At 42.0% G+C, this 24,018-nt stretch overlaps 1 protein-coding gene across 5 annotated transcripts in view; it reads right to left on the reverse strand.

Annotated features, from left to right (window-relative positions):
* The window catches only part of LAYN (layilin), a 110,806-nt gene that overhangs the window by 74,937 nt on the left and 11,851 nt on the right, over positions 1-24,018 (reverse strand). Inside the window, exons 1-2 of one of the 5 annotated variants that reach the window (XM_056542401.1) lie at positions 23,748-23,844; positions 5,973-6,113 (exon numbers count right to left, since the gene is read on the reverse strand). The exons of 1 other annotated variant lie outside the window; for it this stretch is intronic. In XM_056542401.1, the coding sequence (XP_056398376.1) occupies positions 5,973-6,009 (37 nt within the window). In that variant the 5' untranslated portion in view covers positions 6,010-6,113; positions 23,748-23,844. Of the gene's footprint in view, positions 1-3,317; positions 3,354-5,972; positions 6,117-23,747; positions 23,845-24,018 lie in introns of those variants that run through there. 3 more of the 5 variants (XM_056542399.1, XM_056542402.1, XM_056542404.1) reach the window with 3 other exon arrangements.

Below are 24,018 nucleotides of genomic sequence, written 5' to 3' on the forward strand. Positions count from 1 at the left end.
GCAGAGGTAAAATGGTTATATAGTGTCACACTACTTGTTGAGTTCTGGGGAGAAGTGTTAAGAACCAAAGGGGCCCCAGCAACCAAAGCATTGGTTAGATAGCCTCCGGCAGACCAATTTGCAAACGTGTGTGTATTATTGTCTAAAATGTGTTTCTAGAGCAGTTACAAAGCTTGTTAATCCCACATGTTTACCAAACCAAAGAGCATGTATGGACATTTACAGTGCTACATGGACTTGTTTCTACCTTGTTCTATAACCAGACCTGTGAAGGACATTTTGCATAATGCCCCAGGAACTGTCACTGGGCCCCAGTGGCCACTTCAGTCTTCCACCCTCCAGGACTGGGCGTCGAGGACGACTGTATTTAAGAGGGGGAGTTTGTGGTGGCCCAGTACGGGAGATGTTACCCGGTACCCTTGCTGTTAGGCAGCCTCCTCCAGTGTCCCCAGGACCCCTTGCACCTGTTTCCCCCTGTACATGTGTTCTGCATGTATTGTATTAAAAAAATGTGTTGTATCTTTAAGAGTTATGTCATGTGATTGTTTCCCAGGAGGTATCGGTGACCAGGTGATCCCAAGAGTGACCTATAGGCTCCCTGTTAGTCTCCCCCATATAAGCCCTGGGTGGAGCTAGCTCTCTATCTTTCCTTGCAAGTCTTTGCTGAGGCCCAGTGCAGTCGTGCCTACAAGTACTATAAGTCCAAGCAAGCCCTTAAGGTCTCTGCATCACTGGTCACCTCCTTGGGCCCTGGTTGAACTGTATAGACTTTACTAACTGTCTACCCTCAGTAAAGCTGCCATTGTCCGTAACTTGATGTCGGAGTCTTCATTGCCCACGTGCCTAGCCCAGGATCCAGCAGTACACCTTCGGGGGAATTTTGGCTAAACCACGCCCTGGCATCATGAATACAAGGGTTTAATGCCCTCTGCCCCTAGGGTAACAACATCTGCCCTCATCACACCTCGCTACCAAAGATGTATAAAGCTATGTTCATACGGCGGAATTTCCGCAATTCTGCGCAAATTCCATTCTGCAAAGCTTGCTGAACGGAATCGCAAAATTACTGCTGACTTTGTTGGGATTCCGCTGTGGAATTCCGCAAAATATAAGACTGCTCTTTTTGTGGAAGGCAGAATTTCCACTGTGGAATGCCTGCCGTGGAAATTCCGCTGTCTGAATGGGACTACAGAATCCCATTGAAATCATTAGGCAGTAAATTTGTGTGGAGTTTCCAGTGGAATTCTTCCACAGAGTTCGGAAATGCGGAAACGAGCGGAAATTTCCCCTTACTGTATGGAAGGAGTGGAGATCACGTATTAAAATAATTTGAACCTATGTAAAAAGCCCCATATAAGTGATCCATTAAGACCATATTTTGATTTTTGATCTGTTGCTCCATAAGGGCTACTTTTTCCTACAGTAAAATATGGTCTACTTGGAGAATCCAGTGCAAATGATTGTCTGTGTCTGAGATTCTCAGACAGTAGGATGAGCAGTCTAGATGAAGCTGGTAAAGTGTGGGTTAATCAGGAGACATGGGTTGTAACAGTATGCAGTAAGGCCAAAAATAGGAAGCAGAGGCACAACAAAGGGTAAGTATGTCCAGAAAAACTAGATGTAAGCTTTATGTATTGGTTGTGCTATTATATAGTCCCAATGCTATTACAGGCATGTTTAATGTCCAGTGCCAAGGATCATTGCCATTTTGTTATTCAGTTTCCTATGAACAAAAGGAAGAGGCAAATGAGTGCAGTCTGATTATTGTAAGGCTGAGATTTGACCAGGGTGCAGATATCAGCAGCTAATGGGGTCTGTAACTATGTAAAAGTCCAGAGTGTCCCACTTCCTGAATATTGGAGTTGTGAAGGAATTTGTATGGGGTAATTGACATCTGCCTCATAGTTTTATTTTTTTTTAATGTATATGAATAAAGAGAAATGGACTCAGCTCACCCTTCCAGTAGTAGATGCAGATACAGGACAAAGTTCCGTGGAAGCACGGTTGATTACTGAGCCGGATCCCAGTTGAGCAGATAGGAGAAAAAAGCTAATTTCCAGCTTCCAGAAAAAAGAGTAAATTTTATTTCAATCCTTTAAAAAAGTGTGTAAAAAATATAAAGGTGACCCCATAAAATCCAAGGGAAATTCTGATGCGTTTTGATTAATAAACCTTAGTCATAGCGATATTCATATGTGGGAACCTCTTTTTACCTGTAGTAAGTGTGGTTTAGGAAAATACAAGGTCCAGGGGGGCACCAGATGTGTGTGAGAATTCACACCTGTGTAATAGATCAGGTAAGAGAGAAGGAACAAAATAGAAAAAATATTCAAAAAAAAAAATATATATGAATATACAGGTTCCCACATATAAATATCGTTATGACTAAGGTTTATTAATAAACCAAAATGTGTCAGAGTTTTCCTTGGACCTTTATATTTTTTGCACGCTTTTTTAAAGGATTGAAATAAAATTTACTCTTTTTTATGGAAGCTGGAAATTTTCTTTTTTCCTTTTTTTTTAAAATGCCTTCCACATCAAGGATTCAGGTTGAACTTGGCAGACTCTTGTCTTTTTCGAGCATACAAATTATGTAACTTATGTTAGTAGGTGTAAGTAGGTGAACCATGCCATATTGTTACTTAAACAACTCGTATCCTCAATTTTTTGGGGGCTTATTTTCTTTATTGCTGAGGTCACCTGCATACCAGAACTTTTCCACAACATGTCAAAGTACAAACCCTTTATTTCAATTCCAAAATTGATTAAAAAAGCGACAAGTTTCACCTGTGTGCTTTGCTCTAATGACATTAAGAGTCAAATTGAGAAGACCTAGAACAGTTGTGAGTCTCCCCAAAAGTGACTTCTTGCCAAAAACAATCCAAGGACTCTGTGATAAGTCATTTAGGAAGTGACAAAATCCCAGAAGAACGTTCAAAGAACTGCAGACCTCTCTCCTATCAGTGTTCATGACTGTACAGTGGAAAAGAGAATGGGTATAAATGTGATTCATTGAAAAGTAAAAAGTAGGAAACCACTGCCAAGAGTAACAATCATGTCACATTGGCTAATGCAACCAGAAGACAGAAGTCTACATCTGAGTGTGTAAGGCCATACACATTAGATAGCTGCGGGCCAAATATATGTTCGTCTGACAGCTAAATCTCCTGACACCCCCACTCACATATGCTGAGCATACATGCTTTAGTACTTCTTGGTGGAAGGGACTGCTAACAGTGCACATATAAAGGAGTATAATACTTGTTCCACTAGTCCAGTTTTAAACACTTTACCTTACCCTGCTCCTAAAGTCTTACCATCCTATTATCATACCTGGACAGACTGGAAAGAACTACACAACTTCCCCTGGAGCTTACAGCAGTTGATTAGTACTGGAAGGTGTAAGAATTTTAAATAGAAATGATTTACAAATATGTATAACTTTCTGTTACTAGTTGATTTGAAAAACATGTTTATTTATCCAATTTATCCAATAATTATTTTTTTATTTATCCAACGTGCTCTTTAAGTTAAAGGAGAATTTCAGCCAAATCAAATTACTTTTTTATAGCTGCGCATGCTAAAGTTATATCACTTTGTGATATACAAGTGTAATCTTTGCCGAGCACATACCCTGTTTCTCTCAGCTTTTCCTCCAGGCAAAAAGTCCAGTTGTTTTTATCACACATGATGTCCCTGCTAATGTTCAGCGTGTGATTGTCCCTGATTGGCTGAGGCACACACACCTCCCTCATCTATATTCACTGTTTCTCAAACCATGTAAAGAAAAAAGAGGACAAAAGGCTACGCTCCCTTGTGTGATACCCAGATAAAATTTGATAACGCTCAGTATAAATTAGCGCTTTCCAGATAAGGTCGTACTCCGTCCAAGTACAACCATGGAAGAGAGTGTGTTTGTAATAAGGTCTCAGCAGCCGCTCCGCTTCACATATCCACAGATGCAATACAAATTTCCTCCATACAGGCAGAGATCATGAAGGTGCTGGAGATCAGATAAAATGCAGCTTTTCTTTATTCCCACAATGCAACGCGTTTCGCTGAAGTTCAGGCATGAAGCGGAACTTCCGTGAAACGCATTGCATTGTGGGAATAAAGAAAAGCTGCATTTTATCTGATCTCCAGCGCCTTCATGATCTCTGCCTGTTTGGAGGAAATTTGTATTGCATCTCAAACCATGTGGCCTGCTTAGCTCTGCTGGCAGCTTGCACAGAAAACAAGTGAAGTGGCTGAAGGTCTATGTAGTCTAATGCTGCTCTCAGCTCCCTGCAGAAACTCATTGAGACATTAGCTAGTATATCCTTAGAGGAAGGACATACCTGAGCCTGCACACCAACGCCAAGGTTTCTCAAGTGGCGCGGGACCTAACACTAAACCTACCTTCGCATGATAAGCAAAACCAGGGGCCAGTGGGCAATTACGGCAGCATTAAGTCCGGCTCACAGACTGCTCCCGGGTTTCCTCCAGTGTGACTAGGCACACGTACAATGGGAGGTGGGAGAAAGGCTATAAGCCCCAACTGAGTTGGCTGATATGTTGCCGGCCTCACAGGTGCAAATTAATGATACCTATAGTGATGATACAGGTGCATTAGTATAAATGTAACAACAAAGACGTGGCCTCAAATGGCAGGAGGTGCTCAACCCCTAATGCAGTTGTGCATATATATTCGGGGAGCAGATCCTACACTTGTGGTCCGTTGCTAAGTCTTCAAGTATTTAGGTGCACACCGTCAAATGGCTCCTAGTCAGGCATACCAAGACTTCAATCCAAGTAGAAAGGACCGAAGCACACAAGGTTCCATCTAAATAAAGTGAGTTTATTGCATCCTAAGCATAGCAAAGTGCGACATTTCTGTGGTCTCTCACTGCCTTTATCAAGCATCATGCTTGATAAAGGCAGTGAGAGACCCCAGAAATGTCGCACTTTGTTATGCTGAGGATGCAATAAACTCACTTTATTTTGATGGAACCTTATATATGAATATATATATATATATATATAATTTCAGTTTTTAATTTTTACCCCTATTGGCTGAATATCTCCTTTAATATACAGCTCAGAGCTCTTAATTTGTAATTCTAGATAAGAGACTTTCATTTACTCTCTGAGGTGCATATCCTAAGTGGGTTTAAAGGAGTACTGTGGTGCTAAACAATTTGTTCCCTATCTAAAGTATAGGGGATAAGTGTCTGATTGCGGGAGGTCTGACAGCTGGAACCCGCCTGCTATCTCCTGTCTGGCACCCCGCTCTCCTTGTGCACGGAGTTATCTGTATCGCTGTATCTCCGGCATGGAGGGGGCGTGTTGGCCACCGCTTCATTCATGGGGAGAGCAGGGCGCCGGCCAGGAGATCGATGGGGGTCGCAGCAGTCAGACCCCCCACCCCCCCACCCTCGATCAGACAATTATCCCCTATCCCTTAGACAGGGAATAAATAGTTTAGCACCACAGTCAATACTCCCTTAATGGATCACTGGAGATAAACCTTTAAGAAATGTTTACTAACTAAAAAGTCATCTGAAAAGTCAGATCTATGACTAAGGTCCAAGTGACCGAAACGCGTCAGATTCGGTGTTCATGTTATTGGATATGGATTTTATACTACAATAATTAAATGGGTACTCCGCCGCAAACATCTTATCCCCTATCCAATGGAAAGGGCATAAGATGTTATATTGCGGGGGGGGGGGGTCCCGCCACTGGGGATTTCGGTGCCGGCAGCGGTGGCGTCAGGAACGCAGAAGCTTGCAGCTTCCACATTCGTGACATCACGCCACGCTCCCTCCATTCAAGTGAGTGGGAGGAGGCGTGACGGCTATGACTGGAATATTGCCTTTTTGTAACTGAAAATAAGCCCTGCTTGAAAAATATACCATACCAAAGAAAAAAAAAAGGAAACTGTATATCATTAAACTCTTGTGTTTATACACGTTATAATGGAGAAAATATACCCTGTTGTGGATTTCTGACGGCTGCTCGTGCTTTCATTTAGATGTGGTGAAGAAAGACTGATGCTCAGTATTTCCTGACCACCGTCCAGTTGGTTTACTCTTCCAAGCTGCTTGACGTGAAAGGAAATCCTGCTGCGGAGGCTTCTTTTTGTGAAACAGACAATTGGAAATGAAAATGAAAACAAACAATAAATACTATTTAAAGAGGGAAAAGTAAACTGCGCTCATATGTATTTAGGGTGTTTGCATTCCATAAGCGCAGTGTTTTCAAAGCAGTGTGTCTCCAGCTGTTGCAAAACTACAACTCCCAGCATGCCCGGACAGCCTTTGGCTGTCCGGGCATGCTGGGAATTGTAGTTTTGCAACAGCTGGAGACATGCTGTTCGGAAAATACTGCAATAGTTGTCGTTGTGTTATAGATGTACAATAGAATTACAGTAATAAAACAAATAATATCATTGAATAGTTACACCTCTATACCCAGTAAATCACTCTAACATGCAAGATACATATATGCAACTGTTTTATAAATAATATATGTAGCCATATGTAACGTTACATAGGTCATTACGTAATTATTATACAATACAATACGAGTATTGATTTTGTTCTTTTCCAATTCAAGTAGAAGCTAGGTATGTTTGATATGGTTAAAAAAATGACATATACAAGGTATATAATGGCCAGAATAGTGATGCTGCTCATGTACACACACATCATCTTATCTTATAAAAACTGGCACACTTTTAACGACAAACAGAGAAGTTAGTATAAATGAACATAAAAAAAGAAGTCTTTTTTTTTCCCCTCATTTTCCTTCTTATTGGGCCGACTCCTGGCTTTGGCTAATTCAAATATAACCACAAAAGTTGAATGTATGATATCAGCTATATAGCTGTGGACAGTGTAGACCAGTGTTTACAACCAGGGTGACTCCAGCTGTTGCAAAACGACTACTCCCAGCATGCCCCGGATAGCCAACGGCTGTCCGGCTATACTGGGAGTTGTAGTTTTGCAACAGCTGGAGGCACCCTGGTTAAAAAAACACTGGTCTAGTTGGACACTGACAGCTGAAGGTGAGAACTTACAATGTGAGGAAGCCCTGCAAAGTTCAGCCAAGCAGCGAGGCCCTGAAAAAAAGTCAATAACGCAGGGATGGCTAGAAGCGAGGCAAAGGAGAAGTTGTCTAAACAAGTAAGAAAATAATTCATTGTGCGGAAACACATCCACTGAAGAGAGAAAGTCACAAAAGGACATATATGAAAGAAAGATATCAGGAAACATAAAGAGAGAGGCTGAGCACCCACCAGGGAATGGCAGATAATATTTCAGACAACAACCAATTACAGGGATTTGGATCTGCAAAATAGACGGCAACAGAACAAATCTCATTATAAAAGCTTCTCCTATGGAATACAACTACTGATGGAATTACTGAAGTATATGAAACTGGGTACTAGGCCCCAGGTTAATGGATATTAGAATTATTTCACTACATAGGTTTTGGAGCTGTAATGTCATTACAAACCCCAAATCTTCTATTTAATTTTAAAGGGAATGTCCTAACTGGATAATCATTTCTTTAAAGGAATTTAGGGGATACTGCAATGACATAATACGTTCCCCCTGTACCATTGCAGTAGAAATGTAGTAAATTATAGTGCTGATGGAAATGAAGGAGCCACCACGTAACGCGTGACTGCAGAAAGCCTGCTGAAGTCGAGACTCTCTTTGCAATAGTTAATTCTCCTCTCTAATTCTTTATATTGTTTATATTAGCTATAGAAGGGCTACTTTTGTCTAGCAGGTACATCTCCACTATGGAGCATCTCCATAAAACACACATAGGGAACCATTTATTAAATAAGGGTTCCAAAAAGCTTGCAAAAAAATGTTCTCCTTCAGGAAGATAAAAGCTTGCTCCTCGCTGCCACCTATTAGAGGTAGCTTCCATTTACATCAATGTTTGATGCTTAAAGGGGTACTCCGGCACTTAGACATCTTATTCCCTATCCAAAGAATAGGATAAGATGCCTGATCGCGGGGGTCCCACCGCTGGGGACCCCTGTGATCTTGCACGCCGCACCCCGTTAAAATCAGTCCCCGGGTCTGATTACTTGACGTCAAGGCTCCGCCCCGTGTGACGTCACGCTCCGCCCCCTCAATGCAAGCCTATGGGAGGGGACGTGACAGCTGTCACACCCCCTCCCATAGGCTTGCATTGAGGGGGCGGAGCGTGAAGTCACATGGGGCGGAGCCTTGATGTCACAACGCTCCGGCCCCGTGATCGACAGTAATCAGACCCGGAGCGAACACGCTTCGGGGACTGATTTTAACGGGGTGCGGTGTTCAAGATCACAGGGGTTCCCAGCGGCGGGACCCCCACGATCAGGCATCTTATCCCCTATCCTTTGGATAGGGAATAAGATGTCTAAGCGCAGGAGTACCCCTTTAAAGGGGTTATACAGGAACAGAAAAAAGAGCTATTTTTTCAACAACAGCTCCACACCTGTCTTCAGGTTGTGTGTTGTATTACAATTTGGCTCCATTTACTTCAATAGAACTGAGCTGCAATATCACAAACTACCTGAGGACAGAGGTGGTGCTGTTTTTGGAAAAAATCAGCTCTGTTTTTTTAATCCTGGATTACCCCTTTTAAGAGCCTTGAAACATGACTGGGAATCATATGTCAAACCAAAATTCCTAAGACAGCCATTTTGGGGGTTCTTGTCCCTTTGTCAATACAGAACAGGGTGCTGGCTAGCTAGGTGGGGGAGGCCTGGTAATGATGGGGTAGTGTGTCATACTGTTGGAACACCATCACAGAAAGCAACAATAGCATGGCAAAATCCCAACTCTCTTTGAGTCATGGTAGTATGGTGAACTGTATCTGTGACACATCAATTCTATGCATGAAGCAGGTCTGAGTAAGATCTTATTTCTCAAAATAGATAAAATAAGCTCATATGACATTACAGGTTAATTCCAATAAAATTAAAAAATATTTTATTTTCTTAAAGATAAATGCCCCTTCTGCAGGTTTTGATGCTTTCTGCTCCTCAGCTGGCATTGACTTCCTTTATCAGTGACCACCCTGTGTATGTGCATGGTGGGCACAATATCGGTGCTCATCAATTGTGACACTTTTACAATGGAATCAGTCTAGTTGATTGCACAATTTTTTTTGGCTTTTTCAGCTCACACTTTAGGAAGTAATTGTTGGTTCAGGGTGACTTTGCTACCCTAAGATGACATCACTGTATACTGAACCCTACAACAAACTGCACTGTAACTTAACATGTGACTGTCGTTTCTGTAATTTTTCATACATTGTCTTGTGTATAAAGTAGAACTATTTCTGTTCACTATTTAACCTGTATAAAGCATCAGCAGCATGGAGAACATTATAAAGAAAATAGGGGGGGGGGGGGATATGCCTTTAACCTGACTGTCCTGTCTGCAACACTCTTTTTAAGTACATATACTGTATCTTCCTGTCCTGTGTTAATAGTCCTTTGATGTTTATCCTTCTTTTTGTCATCTTTCAACCATATGTCACTCTCACATTAATTGTTGTGTATACACCTAGTTGTGTATACAACTAGGTACCTCACTAGGTACCTAGTTATCTGTTGCATTCTTCTGGTTCTGCTCCTGAATATCCTGTCCTATCCGACCTCAAATAATGCATTTCCTGTCTGTTATATGTTTCATTTCATAGAATATGTTTTCCATTGTTCTTCATAGAAGCCATAGATATACATCCCTCAGAACTGTGACCCCCAGATTGCAGACTTCCTGTAGAACCCAAATATGACCCTATTATACTGATCAGTTAAGCTGTATGGACCCCGCATGTGTGTTAATTATAACCCATTTATTTATGTGTCCTATCAAAAGGTTAGTCATGACATCAAGGTGAGCATAAAGGAACTCCATCTATGCAATATCATTTGTGTACGATGGAAGTCATGTTTTATGTAATGTATCCTCTGCGTTTAGAAGGAGGTGGGAACATTTAGGAAGAAAGATATGGTCCTCTCCCAGTGAGCTGCTCTCAGAGGGAGGTGAAAACTCCTTTTAACCCAACTCCCTGCTGGGTCCATGAAAAACATCATCTCATTGTCACAAGATGAGGACCCATTTAAACAAATTACCCTATGACAGCATTCTGTCCTAATGAAGGGCCCGTTTCGGGTCTGAAACGCGTTGATCTATGCTTGGAATAAATGTTATCTTTTATGGAAATTGGTCTATTTTGTTAGACTGACTATCTCGAGGGATCTGGCGCTTGGAATAAGTTCCGTTTTTGTTTCTTCTGCTGCCTATGAAAAGTTGGGGATTCCAATTCCAAATAAACACACTTACCCCGAAGGCAAAAGGCCCGAGGTACAAAAATCCCTATATCATAATGACTCCCCTAAAACTTAACTTTAAATGTAATTGATGTAAAAGTAAACCAGTGATTGAACATACTGTTAGAAAATCAGTGTCTTGGGGCCTTATATACAATTTACATATAGTGGATATGCATCCACAGACATATACCAGCAAGGGGGGCCTACAACGCTCCTCCACCAAACAGATACCTATCCACCAAACTGCTGCCTTAATGCACAGTATACGTCCGTGGATGCATATCCACTATATGTAAATTCTATATAAGGCATTGTGACACTGGTTTTTATCAGTATGTTCAATCACTGATTTACTTTTACATCAATTACATTTAAAGTTAAGTTTTAGGGGAGTCATTATGATATAGGAATTTTTTGTACTTCGGGTCTTTTGCCTTCAGGGTAATTGTGTTTAGGACCCATTCTGAATGGACTTGTGTACCATTTCTTTCTTTCTTGCCCCAGGACTGTATTAGTACTATACTCTACCACTGTTAGATGTTGAAGTTTTCTAGTATTGAAGTTTTCTAATATTACTTTTTATATTTAATAACTGTTTCTTGTATGGTTTGTATGTCTGTTTATTTCTTTTTGTAAAGTACTGTCAAAAACTTTAATGTGTTGTCTGGTGCTCTAAAGAACCTAGCCATTAGAGGGAATAAGGGTGGCTTGTGCATGTTACCGTGTTTTAAGTGCTAGAGAGAGCAGAATGTAAGAACCTGTGTGTGGCATATGTGGCATGCTGTCTACCAGAAGTGAGGGATCGTGGCAGTGTTTTCTGTGTGGGTGTGGAGACTGGTTTTTGGGGGTGTGCATAATTTATTTAGGGCCTATTGTAATAGGTGTGTGTGGAAGTGAGTTTGGAAGCAGAGTACCCCTCAAGAGTAACAGCTCAATGTCACCTGTGCAGGAAAGACCAGAGAAAGTAAGGGCATGCTGACCTAAGAACAGTGGTTCGTGATCAAAAATAGTAGCATTGTGTGTCTTAAAGAAAAAGCCTCATGCAAAAAAATCATATACCCTATCCGCAGGATAGGGTATAAGTTTTAGATCACAGGGTCCGTGCGCTGGGGCCCCCTTCAATCTCCTGTACTAGGCCTTGGCTGTCCCCTGAAGCAGCACGTCAAGACCACCGCCCGAAGCGGGGACTGCCACACCCCCTCCATATATCTCTATAGGAGAGCTTAAAGATAGTCGAACGGCTCTCCCATAAAGATATATGGAGGGAGCGAGGCAGGCATTCTGTGGATAGGGAATACATTTTTTGCATGAGACTACTCCTTTAAGGTGTATCACTGGCTCCAGGGAGAAGAACTAGATTGGCAGCATAGCAATTGGATATTAGATACTTTTTGATCAACAAAGTCGCGTACGTTTGGGTGACATGGGGTGAATTCTATTACTTGCTGTTAGCTCCTTCTGGTTGCTTCTTTCTGTCTCCAGTTACCCCCTTCCTCTGCAGCCTATCCAATCTCAATAGACTTGGATGAGCAGCATTTAACTTAATCTCTCAGTGAGCTGACAGTCTATCTTGCCTCTGATGACATATTTCAGTGATTTGTAAATGATTAGTTGGAAGGAAGGTTGCAGGAAAGGGGTCTGATAAGAGGAGAAAGAAGCATTTTTCTCCGATGTATTTCAAAGTTTGTTATATTTGATTGTACTGTGTAGAGTTTTTTTAAATGACACTGACCATTTAATATGTAAGTAACACAAATGGCTAAATCATGGGCATTGTAGCCTAACCCCAGGCAGAAATAAGATGTTCCTTAAATACACCCTGTTCCAAAGTATTATGCAAATTCTATTTAGGTGTCACAAAGATTAAATATTTTATTTTTCAGTTTAACTCATGGATGGCATGGTGTCTCAGGGCTCTTTTGATCACTGAAAACAATCTCTGACACCTGTCATAATTAGATTGCCAGGTGAGCCAAATTTAAGGAAAAACTACTAAAGGTGGGTGTTCCACATTATTAAGCAGAGCACCATTTTCAAGCAATATGGGGAAGATAAAGGATCTCTCTGCTGACAAAAAGAATGAAATAGTTCAATGCCTTGGACAAGTTATGAAAACATTAGATAATGTCATGATTGGGCAGGGAAGAAGTGCACACTATTCTCTCCCACTCCCCTATCCCTGCCTACTTACGTACCTGCCGTAGGTGACGGGTCTATAACCATGGTGACAGTCCCTCCCTAGGCAAGTGAGGGAAGTAATTGTCAAAATAATAAAATACAGTAATCAGGGCCGGTTTTAGGCTTAGCGTGGCCCTAGGCAAAATCAAAAGTGGGGGCCCAAAAGTCGTAGTAGTGCACTAACCAGATTTGAAAATTTTTGGTCACTTCAAATACTATAAAAAAATATCTAAAAAGCTATTGAGAAGTCCCATCAAAACAAAAATGGTACAGATAAAAACTACAAATCACAGCGCAAAAAGTTACCCTCATACATCCCTATATACAGAAAAATGAGAGTTATATATTCAGAATAATACAATTTTATATTTTTGTATAGTTCCCCCCACATTAGGTTGGCAGTATAGTTCCCCCACATTAGGTGCAGTATAGTTCCTCACATTAGGTGCAGTATACAGTAGTCCCCCACATTAGATGCAGTATAGCTCTCCACATTAGGTGTAGTATATTTCTCCACATTAGGTGCAGTATAGTCCCCCACATTAGGTGCAGTATACGGTAGTTCCCCCACATTAGGTGCAGTATACAGTAGTTCCCCACATTAGGTGCAGTATACAGTAGTTCCCCCACATTAGGTGCAGTACACAGTAGTTCCCCCACATTAGGTGCAGTATAATACCCCACATTGGGTGCAGTATACAGTAGTTCCCCCACATTAGGTACAGTATACAGTAGTTCCCCCACATTAGGTGCAGTATACAGTAGTTCCCCCCACATTAGGTGCAGAGTACAGTTGTTCCCCCACATTAGGTGCAGTATACAGTAGTTCCCCCACATTAGGTGCAGTATACAGTAGTTCCCCCACATTAGGTGCAGTGTAGTTCCCACACTTTAGGTACAGTATAGTTCCCCCACATTAGGTGAAGTATGTTCCCCCACAGACATCCAGCCTTCAGCCATATACAGTGTATGGCTGGAGGCTGTATGCCTGTTTACTGCCCCACTTGAGTATTCCGACCACCACTCCGGTGTCACAATCTACTGCTATGGCCTATGGGTGGACAGTGTGATTTCACAGAAGTGTGATTGACTTGGAGTTATATTGTATTTTTTAAGTGTTTTCTTTATTTTTTTGAACAGTGTACATGAAGACTCATTTTTAAACAGTCCTGTTCACTGATGAGTGCCATGCAACCCTGAATGGTCCAGATAGATAGAGTAGTGGATGGTTGCAACATCAGCAAGGCGGTGGTGGAGTCATGTTTTGGGCTGAATCATGGGAAGAGAGCTGGTCAACCTCTGCAAAGTATGTGGAGTTTCTGACTGACCACTTTTTTCCTTGGTACAGAAGGAAAAACTATGCTTTCCGTAAAAAAAATCATCTTCATGCATGACAATGCACCATCTCATGCTGCAAAGAATACCTTTGCATCAATGGCTGCTATGGCAATAAAAGGAGAGAAAGTCATGGTGTCACCTCCATCCTCCCCTGACCTCAACCTTTGGAGCATCCTCAAGTAAAAGATCTATGAGGGTGGGAGGCAGTTTACATCCAAACAGCAGCTCTGGGAGGATATTCTGACATCTTGCAAACAAATTCAAGCAGAAACTTTCCAAAAACTCACAAGTTCAATGAATGCAAGACTTGTGAAGCTGCTATCAAATAAGGGGTCCTATGTTAAAATGTAACGTGACCTGTTAAAATGTTTAAAAAGTTAAAATGTTGTTAAAAGTTTGATTGAAATAGCTTTTGATTTCAGTAAATATGCTGCAAACACAACTAATGAGATTTTCAGCTCTTAACAACCTATAAAGTGTTTTGCAACTTACTGTGTGTAATAATTTGGAACAGTGCATTGTAAGGTTTTATGTTTTAAAAAAATACTGTTATCATTAGGAGGTTTGTTCAATAAAATATGAATTGTTCCCTTAATAGTTGATAAGATGAGAATTATGCTGACTGTTATTTACATCAATTATTTAGGTAAATGAGAAAAATATAATTTACATAATAATTTGGAACAGGGTGTAAATCCCTTGACAGGTTTACTTTAAAGGGGTACTCCGCTGCTCCAAACGCTGAAGCTGGCGCCGGGAGTTTGTGACGTCATAGCACAGCCCCCTCATTACGTCACGTCCCGCCCCCTCAATGCAAGTCTATGGGAGGTGGTTTGTTCCAAATACTGGGCAGCGGAGTACCCCTTTAAGGGTCTTAAAAAAAGGGAACCTCCCCTTAAGAATAGAGACTGGGAATTATGCCATAGAAATTCCTCTTTCAAATTTAATATCACTGAATAACCAATATCTACAACAGTCTACAGATACACCAAGTTTTTTTTACTATGTTAGTTAAGTATAGATATTTGGCAGAATATACTATAAAGAAATTAACCAGTTTTGCATTGAGACGCTTTATATTGCATCTCTAGATATTATTTACTTGTTAACCTGCCAGCTCATATATTATTGAGAGAGAAAGTGCTTTCTGCTACAAAAAAATGTAATGATCTTTTATATATTGTGATCTACAGTAAACTATGAGCAGCATCTACATTGCTGGATGAGCAGTTTGAAGCAGAAATGCCAGTGCCATTACAGAAATGCACTCTATACATGGACAGAAATGGCTACAAATAGTAAAACCATTGGACACTAAGTGCACTCACTTTATGGCCCTTCAGCTATGGGGGGGGGGGGGGGCTGTAAACTAACATTGCCCACTCATTAACTTATTTGAATAGGTAAGGGAATCCTGCCAGTGTACAGACTTTCTGCAACATTGTGGAGTGACTTAGCACTGATGACTGGCCTAGAGCAAGGAGATGTGGACACAATGGTTGAGTTGGCGGTGTGAATAGACAATAAAGGACTTCATAGCAAAAATACAATTGTGGTCCTTTTCAGGTGCTGTTAGACACCACCACACATGTAACCATGCTGGACAAAAGGTTCTCACCAACTATTAAAGCAGAAAAACTAATCTGGAATAGTACCCCTTTATGGTTTCTTTGCCCTTGGACTAAGGCTGTTTTGACAAGAGTGTGTTAAATCCATTTTTGCGTCCATATTACGGACTCAAATCCTGGTCCATGGGTCTGATGACCTGAACAGACTGCTGTCAGTTTGTGCCATCAGAAAAGCAGTCAGATCTGAACTTGCGATCATAATACCGATACAAAGATACACATATATGTGAAACCAGCCTAAGCAACAAAATGGTGACAGTGTCTGTTTTTTTCCCCAATGGCTCAAACATTTGTGGATAAATGCTATATGCCCATTTAGGGTAGGGTAACACGTAACGGATCCGCAGCGTATTTTACGCTGCAGATCCGCCAGTGACCTGACTCCTGTGACTCCTGCTGTTGCCCCCTCGCCTCGGCCCCCTGGCCTGCTCGCAAAATGCCACTCCGAGTAGCCACGCTGGAGGCCTGCGGGTCGCCGAGTGCACTCAGACATCACGGTGTAGCCACAATGTCTGAGTACACTGCACATGTGCATGCGCAGTGTACCCAGACATCGCGGCTGCTCCGGGATGTCTGAGTGCACTCGGCAACCCGCAGGCCCCAGCGTGGCTACTCGGAGCGGCGGATTGCCGCTGCGAGCAGGCCGGAACTGTCCAGAGCAAAAACAGATCTCATAGCAAACCTATCCTGCTCTGGACAGTTCCTGACATGGACAGAGGTGTCAGCAGATGACACTGTGGTCAGACAGGAAATAAATTAAAAAAGAAAAGAACTTCCTCTGGAGTATACAGAAGCTGAAAAGTACTATAAGGATTAAGATTTTCTAATAGAAGTAATTTATAAATCTGTTTAACTTTCTGGCACCAGTTGATTTAAAAAAAAAATGTTTTCCATAGGAGTACCCCTTTAACACCCTGACTGATCAAAACATTTGACATGTTTCTGTGAAATGTCAAAAGTTTTTCTACAATACAATATCTAAACCATAAATCCTCAACCCTAAGAATCATACTCATAGCTTGTAGTTTATAAGCATTATCTCAATATAAAAAATCACATAGATCAATGGAAATAGAAAAAAATATATATCAGATAGTTCAATGGACCAAGGGCTAATGTTCCTTCCCATCTATGGTCAACCTAAAGAAAACCTGTCAGGAACCATGGGCAGTAAAAAACAGTGACAGGTATTACAACTAACTCAGAGGTGGTGGTCTCAGCGCGCTTCTCCTCACCTGCTTGACTCTCTGCTTAACAAAATAGGGAGAAACCTGCCAATTAAATGCAGTGTGACAGGAAGAAGCAGACTGGGACCACACCACTCTGTTTCATCAGAAAATGATCTATTTTTCAAACCAAGTTTTTATGTTAAACATTTTTTTAAGATATGATTTTCTGGGGATTTGCTATCTAGATTATAAAATAATCCTGAAATTTAGTAGTTTTTGATCTGGCCACTAGGCCTAATATTAATGGAGTACTGTGGTATAGGACCCCTGACAGTTGAGACCCCTTGTGATCTCCTGCACAGCGCCCCGATTCTTCCTATGAACAGAGCTGTGTTGACCACAGCACAATGCAGTGGCCGACAAGCCCTCTCCAAGCATCTCTATGGGAGAGCAGGAGATACAGCGTTTGTGTATATCCAGCTCTCCCACAGAGATACATGGAAGGGGCGTGTTGACCACCACTTTGTGCAGGGGTCGACAGTCTCCTTGCAAGGAGAAACGGTCACTCCGCGTACAAGGAGATCTGGGCACCGGACAGGAAATCGTGGGGGGTCCCAGCGATCAGATTCCCGGCGATCAGACACTTATCACCTATCATTTGGTTAGGGGATAAATTGTCCCACACCACAGTACTCCTTTACAGAATACCTTTCATCAAACCATATCTTCTAAACTAACTCAGATTATATTCCCTAACTACTCATAACACCCCTCCTGCCCTTAAAAAAAAAATTCTGAGCTTTTAAAAGCTCTGTATCATACCTTTCCCCTTGCTCACATTGTGTGAACTCCAGGCAGGAGAAAGTGGGCATTCCCCAGCAGGCGCGACGTCATTGAAGCCTGTGTGAGCTGTGCCTCACCATGCCCCACATACACTTCCTGAGTTTGGTCGCCTGCCAGGCCGGGAGGAGACCCAACTGTTTGACTTGCGTCAAGGAAGAGAACAGAGCCACCTAGTGGTCGTTTTTTCAATCACATTAAAAACATATAAAGGTTGAGAATTTTAACAGCGAGTAAATAACAAAGTGTCTTATAAGTACATAACATTACAACGGAAGACCAAATGGTTGGAGGGTGGATCAATGTACACTAACAACTAATAACCACCATCCAGGTGGTCAAAAAAAAAACTTTTAGTTCCCAACCATTAATAAAATTTTTCTATATACAGGACTTTAATTAAATGGTCCAAAAAATAAATCAACTAAACTTATTGGAAAAATAGACACACACTTATTAAAATTACTGTGTGCTAGTAACTGTTTGTAAATCTTGGATCATGGGCTCTAAGAGCTCCTCATATCTCTATCATGTAGAGGACATTGCTATCTCAATGTCCTTGAACTACAGATGGTTACAGCACACAGCAATTAAAACAATGCCCCCCTCAACGTTTCACCACCTAAGTGGCTTTGTCAAGAGGCATGTGCATAGGGGAATGGGTGCCTCACCCCTCAGTGGCTAAATATTTTTCTGTTTGGGCCAAAAAAAGAAAACTTTGATAGAGTGGCTATAAACAAATTTCGATCAGAATGCCCCAGACCTACACTGCCTAATAAGGCCTCTGCCACTCCAGAAATTTACCCTATACTGGTCAAGTATATGCTTAAAATGGGTGAACACCCTAAAAGGGCTTGGACAAATCCCTACGCACCTTTCAAGAAACGTTTTTAGATCTCCTTGGTCCATTAACAACAATTCTTGATATGGTAGAATTTGCTTCATCTTCTGGGTCTCCAGTTGTAACTGAAATTTTAAGGGGTTGGGTCCAAAGGGCTCTATGCCAATTTGGTAATGTTAAAGCCTCATTATGCGCAGAGAGGAAAATAACTTTCTTCATGAAAATTTACCCACATTTAGCTTATCTGGCTAATTCTGAATCTGAAACCTTTTAGTGAGGGACTTCTATTTGGAGATAATGCCATAAAAGAAATAGGAAAATATGTAGGTATCTTTACCTCATTAGATAAGGCGCAAGCCTCATTGAAAAACAGAGAGTTTTGGAAGGGCCGGGCAATACAGGAGCCGTTTTCCCAGCTGATCATATTCCTTTCGTCAACCTAATAGAGGTTAATTCCAAACAGAGAGAACCTCCTTCCCTTCCTCCTCCAATCAAACGGCTCCCCCATCATTTTTTCCTTTAAGATGCCGACCACGATGTTCCCGTGGACAACGTGGATATCCTCATACGGGAACACCTACAGGTAAGTCGTCCTCTCATCCATTTTCCTTTAGGCGGCCAACTCTGTCATTTTTTCCAGACCTGGGCTTCTATCACTTTAGATACATGGATCCTCCACACAACTTCAGGATATCTAATAGATTTCCTATTTTCTTCAGTTCAGAGTTCCCCTGCTCATCGGATTCAGTTTTCCTTTCTGGATCACTGCCTAATTTCTCAAGAAGTAGAGGAGCTAGCCCTAAAGGGCGCAATTATTTAAATGCCCTTACATTCAGAAGGCTTCCTCAGCAACATCTTTCTTGTAAAGAAAAAAGACGGAGGTCACAGACCTGTCAACAAATTACGCTACCTCAATGAATTTGTCCATTACAAAAATTTCAAAATGGAGGGCATTACCCTCCTAAGGGACCTACTATTGAAGGACGATTGGCTTGTAAAGGTAGATCTGAAAGATGCCTACCTCACGGTTCCCATACAATCTTCCCATCAGCCTTATCTCCAGTTTCTATGGGTAGACAACAAATGGCAATTCACTTGTCTTCCCTGGGTCTATCCTCTGCTCCTTGGTGCTTCACCAAGTTAATGAAACCCATAGTATCCATCCTGAGGAGTCGTTGTGTCCGGCTTATAATTTACCTAGACGATATCTTGACTATGGCACAATCTCCTGTCCTTCTTCATCGTCATTTAAATTGGACTCTTTCCCTTCTAACCAATCTGGGATTTGCAATAAATATGAAGAATTCTATTATGATTCCATCAAGACAAATCGAATTTTGGGGTTTTATGGTGAATACCCAATTTCCACTCTTAGTCTTCCGCCCAGAATATGATATACTATCCGAAAACAAATCCGCTCCATTCTATACAAACGTACGATTTCTTGAGGACAATAGCGAGAGTAGTAGGCCTTCTATCTGCCTCTATTCAAGCCTCTATTGAAGCGCTCTGCACTACAGAGCGCTTCAGAGACTCAAAGCACATCATCTAAGAAGAGGTCTCACTTATTCAGACGAAATCACTCTTTCTACAGAAGTGGAAGAACAACTCAATTGGTGGCTCCAACACATCCAAATATGGAACGGGAAAACCATCTTCAACTGCACACCAGACGTAGTAATAGAATCCGAAGCCAGCCTTCATGGTTGGAATGCTCACTGAGGTTCTGCTTCTACTGGAGGCAGTAGGTCAGAAGACAAATCTCGTCTTCATATCAATTGCCTGGGACTATTAGCAGGATTCTTCGCCCTCAAGAGCTTTGCGAAATTCAGATCGCATTGCTGTATATTAATTTGCATGGACAACATTTCAGAGGTTCAATATATCAATCGCTTAGGTAGCAAGGGTTCCAAGGTTCTAACCAATATAACAACTCTGCTATGGAATTTCTGCTTAGACAGAGAGATAATTCTGAAGGCAGAATACCTTCTGGGTTTATACAACTCAGTGGGAGATTGGAATTCCCGTCACCTCATAGACTCCAGCGATTGGAAGCTAGAGCAAATGATTTTTCCGAACATCAACTCTCTCTGGGGTTCTCTTCTATTAGATCTTTTCGCTTCACGACTCAACTGGCAACTCCCGTTATTTTACAGCTGGAATCCGGACCCAGACGCAGTAGTAACAGATGCATTTCTTCAGTCATGGCCTTGAGAAGTTCTATATGCTTTTCCTCCTTTTGCATTGATTCCCAGAGTATTTTTACAGATGATTTCCCTTCAATCGACTCTGGTATTGATCACACCTTGGTGGCCATCCCAGACGTGGTTCCCTCGACTTCTGAACCTTGCCATAGACATCCCGTGAATACTTCCATCCATGTCGCATGGCTCATTTTGGGTCATCCTCAATCAATATCAGACTTTCACAATCAGCTAAGGATATCCTAGCTGAAGCCTGGGCTCCTGGTACCAGAAAGGCTTACAGATCAGCTTGGAAATTTTGGGATTATTGGTGCCTTGAATGACATTTGGATCCCATACATGCACCTGTAATGCATATAGTTAATTTCCTTTCTGAGTTGTTTCTGATTCGGGGAAAGCTTACCGTACTATCAACTTATATCGTTCCGCTATTTCAGCTCATCATGCTCCTTGGCACGATATTCCTATTGGAAAAAAACTCCTTTAATTTGCAAATTACTTTGAGGTATTCACTTCAAAAGACCTTCACTTCCTAAATATCATTCCACTTGGGACATTTCTCTTGTACTTTCCCTTTTTTCCTCTTGGTTGGATAATGATTCTTTATCCCTCAAATGTCTGTCTTTTCAACTCACTGGCCCTGATTTGCTATTGTAAACCCGACAGGTTGTGTCGGGTTGTGCGCCAGATTCTGGCGCATTGCGCCAGAATTTGCGCCAGAATTGCAAAAACCTCACAAACTCACAAAAACCCAACAGAAAATGTGGTGGATTTGTGCTGAGAAAAACCCCACAGATCAGAGCAGGTGTAAAAAAGCAAAATGTAGGGAAAAGTGCAAAATGTAGGGAAACCTTAGTAAATACCATGGACATTTTTTTTAGGAAGTTAAAACCCACAAAGAAAACTACACTCCACTCTTAGTAAATCAGGGCCACTATGTTGTTATGTTTCCATCAAGAGGGTTTCAGATGTCAGCTTTGGACATATCTTGCAGATCTTTTTCTCCTCATGGAGTCCGTTTTGACATCCATAGACGTACTAAGACTGGTCTTCAATCAGTCTTTTATCCTTATTTCCCTAATCGTCCTGATTTATGTGTTGTTTCATGTTTAAGAACTTATGAACTTAAAACTTCCTCCTTGCGTTCATCCGCATCCTCTCAACTTCTTATTTCTTACTGTAAGCCCCATATTCCAGTTTCTTCTGCTACTTTGGCAAGATGGGTTAGAATGACCATGTCTCTTGCGGGTATAGATATCTCTCTTTTTGGTCCTCATTCTGTAAGAAGTGCTATGTCTACCAAAACTGCTATATCAGGTGGCTCTCTTTCTGATATTCTCAAGGCCGCTGATTGGTCTTCAGAATCAACTTTTAGAACTTTTTATTTCCGTCCTGAATCTCATGTTTCCTTGTCTATTCTATACAGTAACCCCCCCACATGCGATGGCCCCGACATATGATCAAATCGACATACGATGGCCTCTCAGAGGCCATCGCATGTCGATGTCAGCATCGACATACAATGCTTTTATATGTCGGGGCCATTGCATTAACTGCTATCCGACAGCGCAAAATGCTTAAGCTGCTGTCGGATGGGCAGTTTAAGCATCCCAGACAGGTTCACTTACCTATCCCCGCTGCTCCGGGTCCACTTCGCGATCCTCCGGCATTTTCTGCATCTTCTCCGGGGTCCGGGCCTCACTTTCCGGCGTCGTTATTACGTCGCTGCACACGCCGTCCCGGCGCCGCAACGTAATAAGGTCACCAAAAAGTGAGTCCCGGACACCGGAAAAGATGCGGAAAAAAGCCGGTGGATCCCGAAGAAGACGACGGAGCAGCGGGACAGCATCAGGAGCCCCTGGGACAGCATCGGGAGCGGTGAGGACGCGGTCCGGAGCGGCGGGGACAGGTGAGTATAATTTCCTATACTTTACATTGCACGAATCCCTCAACATACGATGGATTCGACAAACGATGGGTCGTTTGGAACTAATTACCATCGTATGTTAAGGGACCACTGTATATATATATCTTTTAAGTATATGCTAATTATTTTTGTATAGTTAAAGGGGTACTCCGCCCCTAGACATCTTATCCCATATCCAAAGATGTCAAATCGCCAGGGTCCCGCTGCTGGGGACCACCGGGATCTCCGCTGCGGCACCCCGCTATCATTATTGCACAGAGCAGACTCGCTCCGTGCGTAATGACGGGCAATACAGGGGCCGGAGCATCGTGATGCCACGGCTCCACCCCTCGTGACGTCACGGCCCGCCCCCTTAATGCAAATCTATGGGAGGGGGCATGATGGCCGCCACGCCCCCTCCCATAGACTTGTATTGAGGGGCGGGCTGTTACGTCACGAGGGGGCGGAGCCGTGATGTAAAGATGCTCCGGCCCCTGTATTGCCCGTCATTACGCACGAAGCGAGTCTGCTCTGTGCAGTAATGATAGCGGGATGCCGCAGCGGAGATCCCGGGGGTCCCCAGCAGCGGGACCCCGGCGATCTGACATCTTATCACCTATCCTTTGGATGGGGAATAAGATGCTAGGGGCGGAGTACCCCTTTAAGCTTTGAACTAGCATATTATGAGCCTCCTGATCGGACATAAAATGTATTATTTTCCTAGCATTTGTAACGGAAAATATAGATTTTATTAACAACAGGAGGCAAATATTAACCCTCCCATGACCCAACCCTTACATCTCTTTTTCTCTAGCCTTCTAGGTTCCAAGATGACTGGTTTTCCTATCTCATCATCCTACCAGATGACCGCTTGACCTTCTTCGTTTTGTTCCAGATTCATCATTCTATCTCTTCTTCCTCTTCATGACTGAATACTGCATCAAGTCGGAAGATTTAACCACTGAAAGTTTTCAAGTTACAAACATTTGCTGTTTATCCCGATTTTTCCTGATTCCTGTTATATAACTCTTCTCACACCAAAGAAAGGAGACGTCATCAGGGCTCCATTCCTTATATCACCTGGCACCATACCTGATTGAATACCAGCACTCATACATTTTTTTGCTACTATAACGAGTAGTAAAGAATTTGAAAAGCATATTATTTGTCTCCTGTCGTTAATAAAATGCATATTTTCCAATACAAATGCTAGGAAAATCATAAATTTTCATGATAGCTGATGCCCCAAGCTCAGTCTGCCCCTCCCTGTAGAATGGCCTTAGTACAGGTCACAGAGCATGTCTAAAACCTACCCCTTTATAGAAAAGTCCACGGAGCTTGCTGTAAATCATACATCTAAATGTTGTTAAAAACAAATCAGGCAAGATGGCAACCTCCGATAATCATGTGCTAAAAATGAAATAACATTTTTTCTAATTATAATCAAATTACATTTTCATATCTGTCTCTATTTAGTAGAAAAGAAGAAAAAGCCTGTTATTTCTCTTTATTGCAAAAAAGGGAACTTGTCCTGGTTTCATGCTGTCAATGGTTCAGGAAACAGGATAATCCTGACAGGTTCCA

The sequence above is a fragment of the Hyla sarda genome, chromosome 10, assembly GCF_029499605.1.
Source record: "Hyla sarda isolate aHylSar1 chromosome 10, aHylSar1.hap1, whole genome shotgun sequence".
NCBI classification, from domain to species: Eukaryota; Metazoa; Chordata; class Amphibia; order Anura; family Hylidae; genus Hyla; species Hyla sarda.